Raw genomic sequence first — 11,099 nt, forward strand, 5'->3', positions numbered from 1 at the left:
TCCTGGAACTGGTCGGTATGGCAAGATCGAACTATGGTCGCTTTAATCAAAAAAGTCAACGAGGCAATAACCACAAGAGATAGGTAGTTTGCGGGTTTTGGAACGTGCAAAATTGGAACACTAACATTTTAACTGATAATCATAAATTGAGAGAACATTGTGTAAAATTTTATAATTATGACATATTAGGTATTGCAGAAACACATCTTCGTGATAATCAAGTATTACATGTAGAAGGCTATACATTTTTGGTTCTAATAGAGGTAACTTGCATAAAAAAGCAAAAACTGAGTCAGGAGGTGTTGCTTTTTTCATAAAAATGACCTTTTAAATGATTTTAATTGTAATATTATTGACAATGAGTTTTAAGGTATTTTTTGGATTTCATTGTCATGTAAAAATATCATTTATGATGATATACTTGCTTGTGTTTGTTATTTGCCACCGAAAAACTCGAGTAGGCAGATTGATGTTAATGAATTTTATGACACGCTTCTTTGTCAAATAGAAACATATCAGAAAGAAAATAATGTATTATATTTGTGTGGTGACTTTAACAGTAGATGTTCTGGCAATGTAGACTATATCCCTGGTATTGATCAGCTACCAGATAGAGATGTAATAGATTTTTCTTCAAACCAATTTGGAGACATCTTAATTGAATTTTTAATTAATGTAAATTTTTGGATTCTTAATGGTAGGAATACTATTAACATTAATTTTACATTTGTTGGACCTCAAGGTGCATCAGTTGTTGATTTTTGTTTAATTCTATATGAAAATTTGTCAATGTTTATTGACTTTGAAGTACTGAAGGTGTCCGATGTTTTAGATTCTACTAATGGGTACTCTCAGCTTAGTAAGCTCACAATACCAGACCATTCATTGCTTAGATGGAATGTATGTTTAGATGGTCAGGGAACAAGTATTAAACAATGTAATTCCCAGACTACTATAGAGTATACCAAATTGTTATATGAGACTAAGAATGTAGGTAGAGAGTTTTTGACAAATCCTGGCCCCGTGTTCACAAAGAAAAGATCAGGATCAGGATCAGATGATCCTGATTTTATTTTCATTGTTTTATACAACTAAAATTGATGGTATTATGCTAGAAGTAAATGGTACATTTTCGGAATAAAAATAATTGCTTACTTGCAAAGAAATCAACCTATCTTGGGGGAAAATCAACAAATAACAAAACAAATACAAAAATAATCGGATCAAAATAAGGATCAATTTCAGGATCAAGATCAAAATTTGAATCAACTGTAAAATGCCCATATCTTGTAAAAATAACAATAAATTAATTCTAAAATTTCATAAGCATGCTATCTCAAGTCCAGTTTTATCAAGTTAATACTGAATATTTAATCTTTGAGGATAAATAATGGAGAATATTTGAGTTTTTAAATTTGATCCTAATCTTGATCCTGATCCTTAAATCTTTGTGAACACGGGGCCAGATGTTCAGCATGAGATTTTTGATACTATTAGTCACTTGGAAAGTACCTCATTTCATTAACTGTTCCTTTACTCATTGCTTGTAAAGAGTATTTCAATAATTTTAAACGTTATGAGCAGCAATTACAGCAAACAAAGAATAGAATATTTGACTGTTGCGTTCGTCAGTGTTCAATAAATTTCTGATCTAGACTATGTGTTTCACTTGAAGATGCATTGCCGATTTCGTGTTTAGAATATTGGGATATTTGTATGTTGTTAATTTCTTATGAAAAAAGGATATAAAAAGTTTAAGATATATTAGTATCAACGCAGTATTGAAAATGAATTATTTTACCTGCTCTCAAACTCTCTGGCTATGTATTCAACTACTGCAATTTTACCACCTGTACGATTGTTTTACAATAAACGACACTTACACCCATTTGAACGATAAGCTTAGAAATTGTAATCGGAAGGTAAGACCGCATTTAACCTATCAAATCCAACTGAAGGTAGCTTTGGATTTCAGCTGATTTTTATTCAGAATTTCGATCAGCTTCATGAAAAACTATCGATGATTGCTGTCTTACGTCTCAACTGGTATGATGAGATTATAAAATGGAACTCTTATACATATGGCGGAATATATTCCATTTTGACTGAAAGCCAATCACTTTGGACGCCAAATTCTGTCTTGGCTAATACAGCGGCCAAATTGGACAAAATTGGTGACGATTGGCACTATAAGCCACTCACTATAATGAACAGCTTCAAAAAACAGGTATATATACAATAGATAGCACTGTTATAACCTCTACAATGTTAAAACCTGGTGTGAACTTCAATGTAGAAGAGGATCTAGAAAGCAGTAGGTCTGAAACACAATTTGAAGAGAAAATAGATGCATTTGTCTGCATTTGACTCTCTTGCAAGTGCACTAGTCACACCCATTCGTAAAAAATACCAGCAAAGAATAACAGAGGGTTATGATACTGAAGGCATTTCACCATGTTATAAAGCATACAAGATTTATACTTTAAATCACATAGTAAATCCTTCATTGCAACAGACTTGAGGGATTGTGCTGCAGGTTCTTGTTTGCCTGTAACTACACAGAAGCTGGACTCCGATGTGTAAGAGAATGAAACAATTTCCAGTGAGACTTCAAGTGGTTAAGACTTGCTTGCTTCTGTTGCATGCACAGAAACTTACAAGAAACAAATTGTAGGTGTTGAATCCGTTGCAAATGAACCCAGTGTCAAGTCTTAGGAGTCTAAGATATCTCCAGCTTTAAAATAAGATTAACCAGCCCACATGCCAACACATCAACAAAGATTCAGCGGAAGAGTTTTTTTAAATAAAATTCAAGACAATCTAACATCTCCAGCTGCTTTGCGTAAAATGGTACTGAAAGAATTAAAGTGAATTCAACAGTTTGCCAAAAAGAAAAATGGCTAAGGAGAAATATTTGAAAAGTGTTTGCAAAAAACATCAAGAGGCACAAAAGTTAGTAAAAAAAAAACAAACACCAAGAGGCACAAAAAATGTCATTAAAACTGTTCAAAAGGAAATGAAAGACGCGAAAAAGGATGAAAGGTCTAAAAATCCACCAGATGTCAAATGTATGGGATGTCACATGTCTTGGGATTGAAGAACAGGAATTTGACACAGGAATTATATGGATTCAATGTAATATGTGTGACAAGTAGTACTCAACCTATAAATACTTTGTCATAAAACTTGGACTTCTCGATCAACCTAAACAAATATTCAATGCAGATGAAACAGGATTTTCTTTAGGGAGAAAAGCAGGCAAAGTGACAGAACCTCTAAAATAAAAACCCAATCAAGTCAGGTTCCACATGTGACAGGTGGCCATTGCAAACAAAGGTTAACAGTAATGTTTTGTGCCTCAGCAGATGGAACCGTGTTACCTCCTTTTTTTGTTTATCCATTACCACCACCAAGAAGCTACAACCCGTTATCTGGTTCTATTGAGAACAGTGGAATTACATACACAAATAAGGGGTGGATAGACTCTGTGGCATTTCAAAGCTTTCTTGAACATTTCAATAAATATGGTGGGGAGAAAAGGCCTGTAGTTCTCATTATAGACAGTGTGAGCAGTCATCTGTTTATGGGTGCCTTTGAGTACGCTACATCAAAAGGCATTGAACTGTACAGACTGCATCCAAATGCAAGACATATAATGCAGCCTTTAGACGTGGGAGTGTTCGGTCCCCTTAAAAAAGATGACATCAAGTTTTGAGGCGGTACAGTAGAGAAAACCCAGGTAATCCTGTTAGTAAAGAGAAATTTGCAGAACTTTTAAAAAGAAGCTTTCTTCTTGTTCTACAATATGATAAACAAGATCAACAAGGAAAGGCGGCGTTCAATGAACGCAACCCCCATATGACCCAGCAACTACGCTCCCTTCGCAGCTTACTGAATACACTCCCGTTACTTCAGACAGACCATTTCAATAAATATGGTGGGGAGAAAAGGCCTGTAGTTCTCATTATAGACAGTGTGAGCAGTCATCTGTTTATGGGTGCCTTTGAGTACGCTACATCAAAAGGCATTGAACTGTACAGACTGCATCCAAATGCAAGACATATAATGCAGCCTTTAGACGTGGGAGTGTTCGGTCCCCTTAAAAAAGATGACATCAAGTTTTGAGGCGGTACAGTAGAGAAAACCCAGGTAATCCTGTTAGTAAAGAGAAATTTGCAGAACTTTTAAAAAGAAGCTTTCTTCTTGTTCTACAATATGATAAACAAGATCAACAAGGAAAGGCGGCGTTCAATGAACGCAACCCCCATATGACCCAGCAACTACGCTCCCTTCGCAGCTTACTGAATACACTCCCGTAAGAAGTGAGCGATAGTGGAACATTCGACCGATGCGCAGGAGAGTATGCTTTCTCATACATGTATAACACATTCAGCTAGGCATATTGAATTTATGTAATGATGTACAATCCAGGTGTAACGATTTGTTAATGGGGGAAAATATATTATTTTAATGCAGATGGAAATGTTTAGTTGGATTAGAACGATTTACGAAAGGTAAAATTGCTTTATTATGTTATGAATAAATATACAAATGAGGAAAAACGTGGCAGTTTATAGAAACAATCTTAATAATTATCATTAATCTTTTAAGAGTACTATATCATCATAATGTGTTCGCATCACTTGAATCTCAACACTATATGTCTATTCTAAATTAGACTGTAATACTAGTTTGGCAGAAACTTTACAGAACGCTAATAGCGTGTTGTTTGATAATTCGTTTTCACTAGATAGTACTACGTACGGTCTTTGTGTCGGAATCATTATCTGAAATTGACAATTATTCCTAAATCATGGACCCTATAAACAAGCTGCTTGAAGTGACCCGCCCTCAAATTCAAGACCTCCGTTACCATCACTGCCTCCGCTGCCTATTCCGGCGGATATTTCTACCAGTACTGACACACATACTGATGCTATCATTGAATATTTGCGTAGAATAGAGATGACGCTTAAACATGTTGACCAGCGTCTCAATACCTTGTACATACTTGAGCAGAATGTGAGCACTTTTGAGATCGACCTTGAAAATATGGACTTTCGGCATGATAGTGACAGAAAAATTGATGACAAGATATCTAAAAATTGACTCGAGGGTAGAAAGACTTGAATTTGCTCATGGTCAGGCACAGAGCGAATTCGATCAAATGCATCAAACTGAAGTTCAGGACAAGGACGATGCACTGTATGTCAAATGACAAAGCATGCGTAACAATTAAATTTTTAGTAATTTTCCTGAACCGAAACAAGAAACGTGGGAAAATAGTGAACAGGCTTTACGTCGATTTTTTGTTGACCATTTGAACAATCATCTTGAGTTTGACCAAAAATCATAAAGTTGTATACATGTGTCCTGCGTGGTTGCACACTTGGTTCAATGCAAGATTGACAAAACAGTCATGTGCATTAGGATGTTTGCTACTTGGCAGCAAAAATATATGTCATCATCCGGGTAATTCATATCAGATTCACTCAGATATTTACCAAGCGTTTTCTTTTCTCGCGAAATATGAGAGTTGCCTTATATCTGCAAAAAATCTTGAAAGATATTGGATCAAAGCTGGTAGGTATTTGGTGCTCAATAAGTTTACTATCTGCAACACCGACCGTTAAAATGCATGAGTAATTGATTGACAGCGCTATACAAATAAATTGCCTCACGCTATCCATTTTTTAACAGAATTATGTCCCCTTGAACTTCATTGGTTAAAAAATATAGAGGGAAGCGAATGAGTCGTTGGAAAGTGCAGAGTGAGAAAAGCACGTTACAGTGAAAGAAACAAGAGCATGTTACTTACAAAAAGCTGCATGTGAGTATGGACTGTCATATGGGTTTTTTGGAAAGGAGATAAGGTGGTGAAACATACAAGAACACCATGAAAGGCCCCGCCACTGCTTTCTCTGAACAGAAAGACACACCTATATATGGCTGAGAGGTTAGGTGAAATGACATAGACAGGCTTTGGCCTCAGAATGTGTGAATTTCTAGACTTTGTTCAAGACATTGTGAAAAAGAGAAGCGTGAAGTCCCATTTCTGTCTGGGAAACCTGGTTACAGCTGGTATCGGGGATTTAGAAATAGAAAAGCACATATTATTGGTTTACGCTTGGTTTACGACATTGGAATTCAGGCCCATTTGTCTGCAATCAGAAAATATTATTACATTGCTTTTTATGAATGATCTATTCAAATTGTTCAATGATCTAGACAAAATTGATTTACATAATTACATATATGTCGTTATGGTTTCGTTTGTTTTTATTCTAGGGATTTGTTTCACAACAACAACACTTTTAGGTTACAGTTAATTTAATCGAATTATACATAGGAGGGGCAAAAACAAATTTTCTTCCATGAATAAATGTCAACCAATTGCCTTGTTGTTGTTGTCTGCACAATTTACAATTCAATGAGCAGATATCAGCATTATTACAATCATATTTGTGTAATATTTAACTTGTTCAGAAAGAATTTAACAGGTTATTCACGTTTTGAGAAAAACCCCATTCATAAATCACGTGACACGCTACGTGCACCAGATGTGCACCACGACGCCTTCAAAATATAAATTCACAAGATGTATACAGTAAAAGGTGATTACAAATATTTCTAATCAACATACATTTATATATGAATTTATAAATCATTCGTAAACACTAAGTTTCATTAGTGATCAGTTACTAGCGATAATGTGGGAAAAATGTAAAATTACATAAATGTATAAGGTACAAGATGCCTATTGCATGGATCTAATAATAATTCAGTAGATGTTCAGTTGGATTAAAATGATTTACGAAAGGTAAAATTGCTTTATTGAATAATATACAAGTATGCAAAGGTATGTATTGTTTGGTTTTATTAACCTGTCAATTCCATACTAATTACACGGTCAATAAACACAATATATTAATCTTCGAAAGATTTTCGGTAATTTCCGTGAGATGTACGCAGTGAGATTTGATTTAATATAATTTGTGCCTATGAAGTAATAATACTGAGCGATATAGTGCAATAGGGTAAGTCACGGGTTAATGATTTAAGTGTCCTACGGGATGAAAGATCGAGGCCACCTACGTCCAATATTTTTTTCTCAATTATAACTATTATTTTCATCATTATTGGAACTATGATTGCTTGTTGTGGTGTTTGTTTTGATTTAATATGTTTATCAATTATATTTGGTAAAGTCTAAACTCTTGTTTTATAACATGCTTTAATTAATTAATATTCATAATTCATTCAGATTAAAATTAGAAAATGTCATTTCAATGGCGTAAAACACAATACAAATCGAAACAATGTTTCTAAGTTAATTCATATATGTGTAGACAATATTGTAAGCACTCGGCCATTTCCATGAAAATATACTGCAAAAATAAAGAAAAAAAGTAGGCCTTAAAACAATAGCAAAAGTAGGGATCGAACTACTGACCACTAACAAATTAGACAATCACTCTACCGTCTGTGCTATCGCGGATTTGACAAGATCTATATGACTTTTCAAAACATTAGTTATATACTCCATATTAATTCTCGTAAACTACACGGACGGAACCGAAGTTGGATCGGATATTTAAATGAGTGCTATAATGTATTCAAAATTGACAGGTCAAGAAAATCGGACTATATGTGATCGTGTACATAGAGAATATATTTATATCGTTGATAATCATGTACTTTATGCAATGTGACGCGCAAATGTATTGATGCAAAATATGCGTTAAGGAGAAACGTGGCAGTTTATCGATCCAAGCATGAAAAACTTGATGATTATTATTATCATTAATCTTTTCAGATCCGAGTACTATATCATCATACAGTACATGAGTGCATGTCCCTTTAATCTAAACAGTCTAATTCTAACTTTTCTATCCCGGAACTTAACAGTATAAACAAAAATACAGCTGTTAACTAAACCCATTTTTGCATGAGCATTTTATGAAAAATTGCTGTTTTCATTGAAAAGTCTCCCGTTACAAGTTAAAATTGCTAAAAAAAACTATAAAAACTGCTTCAAAACTAATCAAACTTGGCACAACTGTTGACTTGACCATTGCATTTGTAACAACTGTTGATGCTCAGTCTTGTATTGCCTGTTACCATGGCAAGGAGGAGACATCTCAAAATTGCCAAAAATCACTATTTTGCGTTGATCTTTTCCATCAAAATTGATTTCAAAGAGCTACAACTTCTCAATGGATTGAGATAGAGTCAAAGGCTTTTCAGCGTTGGTTACACGTTTTCATATGATCGACCTGGGTCATTTTTAGCCTCTCACAAGTCCAAACTTTTCTTGGAGATGAGGGGGGCTGCCGCCCCCTTAAAATTAAACCCCTCAAACAGGAGGTGGCACATCACCTTCTGGCAACCCCCTGATGTATCCTTTGGATAGGGGGCGGCGCCGAAAAAGTGCTCACTTTTTGAAACAACATTTCTCAAACAAAAACAAATATTGGGGGCCTAAAAAAAAGGCAGTTTTTTTTACCATTTGAGACCAGAAAAAGGGGGATGAAAAAGGCGTTAAAAGGCGTGTATATCGGGTATTGGGTTGACAACTTTAATCATAATTGAGAGAATAATATTCCCAAAGATTCTGACTGCAAGATCGACCGATTTTACAAAATGATATTACATGTACATAGATGTCGTTTAAGGGCAAAAGCTCTACAAATACTGAATAAATCCACAAGCAAACGCCCAGATGCTTAATTACATGTATAGATGCTTACAAACATTTCTGTAAAGTTTCATTATTCTCATTTCAGTTTTATTGTGTAAGGAAACTTTCAGTGTTCCTATTTTTACTGTTCGCATACATGTATACTTTTTTTAGGTACTGGAGGAAATCTCCACCGGAGCTGAAAAAGATAAAGGTTTATATATGGAGACCTTTCGGACAAAATGTTGGACATAGTTCCATGTTACTGCAGGATGAAACATATATAAGCTGGTGGCCAGATGGAGAATGCTCTCAGACAAATTTCACAAGGCCAGCAGCGCCGCATACTTCATTTCAAGAAGATGCCGATATAGAGGGCAATTCTACTCCACCAACATTTACAATTAAGGTTACAGATGAGCAAATGCAAAATATAAAAGGATGGTGGGAAGAATTTAAATCGAACGAAGAGAACAAGTACATCATTATTAATAACAACTGTTCTACTGTTATATACAACGCATTGAAACAAGCTTTCCCTGAACTGCACTGTTTTGAGGAAAGGGTCAAAGTGTGGGTGCCTGTCGCTATTCAGTTGATAGCTCAAAGTTTGCAAGCTGAGGAATGTGTTTTTGCAGAAGAAAATATCGCTTCGATTGTGGCCAAATCGGAAGATGAAAAAACGGAAATAGCAGCAAATGGGGGAGTAAAACGTAAGTATTTAACAGCGGATAAAATTAGAAAAGTCGTTGATAAAGTGGAAGCTGGGGCGAAGGAAGTAGCTGACAAGAAAGTGGTCAAAAAGTGATTGAGTTCTAATTGTTGTAGCATGAACATTTATACGGTGAATATTCTTTTCTTGAACAATTTGTTTTCTGATGTATATGTATCTCACACTTAAAGACCTTCCGTTATTGACCAATTCGAATCAAGTAATTATTGTAACTATATGTGATTGTTCATCAGTTCGTTGTCTACTTTAAATTTCTTGTATTTAATTCACAATAATGTTTATGAAAAGTAAATATCCTTCTGATTCAAACGCTGTTTCAAAAATGTAGAAATTGTTTGGAATGATAATCATTCACATTTTAAGTGGCATCCAATGATTTGAATTTTGCTTTGTAAACAAAATCATTGCTAATGTTTGTGTAGTCGGTATATTCCGTAAACGTTACAATTGTTAAATGCTGTGAAATAAAAATCCTTCGTAGCGCAATTGGTGAAGGGGTTTCAATTGAAGAATGTAGACATGAACGCCTGAGCCCAAAGAATGGGTTACCAACAGGAAAATTGTATGCAAATTTGCGTATTTCAAAGATAGAGAAATCGTAAGGAAACAGCGCTTCAAAATTAATGGTTAATAATTTTTCATGCATGAACAGTTCCCGCCTGAGGTTGTGGCAAAACGTAAAATATTAATTCCTAAACTTCGTGAGGCGAATGCAAAAAACCATAACGCATGGATCTTTTATGACACATTATTTATCGATGGAAAACCAATCAACTTGGAATAGGAAACATCGGAGAATGTGCCCAAAATATTAGTGTGGAATTGTAATGGTTTAACAGAAAGAGAACTTAAAGATCCAGATTCTATTGATAAAATTAGTAAAAATGATATTGTTATATTATCGGAAGCTTGGACAGATAGTGAGTCTAACATTGATATTGTAAGGCATGTAAAGCTTTTTATTGTTTCTGAAATATTCTATTTTTAGAATCATCATTTATTTATTAAATAATTACTTATTGTCATTTTTAGCATTTAAGTAATGTATATTCAATATTCCTATTTAAATAAGGACAGTAAAGACTAAAGATTAAGTAATTATAGCGAGCTCGACGAGCTGGCCCGAAGGGCCTGCTCGCAAAGCGAGCTTTACGGTAACGCGAGTGCCTGCTAAGTGATGGTTTTGAAAACTTTCGTACGAAGTACCGAATTGGACACATCGCAACCTTTCGAATTTAAAGATAACGATAAAAACTGAGGAATTCTGACTGAAAACGGATGTGTAGACTGGTCACCCGCGCACGTCTATGGGAACCATAATTGGACAGGGAACCAGAATAACGGAAGCTGTGTATAAAATATCGAATGATAGTTTTAAAACGGAAAATGTAAAATGAAAATTGAAGGCGCCATTTTGTTTGAAAAATCTGATAAATAAAAACAATTTTTTGTCGAATTTTGTTGTGAAAACTATCTAGAATGAAAGAAAATGATCTTACTAAGAAAATGAATCCGAACACCAATATCTTTTATTCAGTCGTTAACGCTGTACAGACGTTTAAATTATTGTTTACGTGACGTCACAATGTAGCGCCAAACAGCACGTGCAAAACAAACAAATCAAATACGCTATTTTAATGTCGCAAACGTTTAAAGTTTTACATTTATTTCACTTTTAATAATCTT

The 11,099-nt window shown here is 34.7% G+C and overlaps 1 protein-coding gene across 2 annotated transcripts; it reads left to right on the forward strand.

Annotated features, from left to right (window-relative positions):
• Positions 1 to 4,371: 4,371 nt before the first annotated feature.
• LOC132722109 (uncharacterized) lies at positions 4,372 to 10,373 on the forward strand. 2 transcript variants are annotated; one of them, XM_060706543.1, is made up of 2 exons: positions 4,372 to 4,514; positions 8,855 to 10,370. In XM_060706543.1, the coding sequence occupies exons 1-2, from the start codon at positions 4,471 to 4,473 to the stop codon at positions 9,486 to 9,488; spliced, it is 678 nt and encodes a 225-aa protein (XP_060562526.1). In that variant the 5' UTR covers positions 4,372 to 4,470; the 3' UTR covers positions 9,489 to 10,370. The 2 variants fall into 2 exon arrangements, with proteins under 2 accessions (XP_060562526.1, XP_060562527.1); XM_060706544.1 differs by lacking the exon at positions 4,372 to 4,514 and adding an exon at positions 6,532 to 6,820 and having other exon boundaries at positions 8,855 to 10,373.
• Positions 10,374 to 11,099: the final 726 nt, after the last annotated feature.

This window comes from Ruditapes philippinarum, unplaced genomic scaffold, assembly GCF_026571515.1.
Source record: "Ruditapes philippinarum isolate M1 unplaced genomic scaffold, ASM2657151v2 ctg21100_1_1_1_1, whole genome shotgun sequence".
Classification (NCBI taxonomy): domain Eukaryota; kingdom Metazoa; phylum Mollusca; class Bivalvia; order Venerida; family Veneridae; genus Ruditapes; species Ruditapes philippinarum.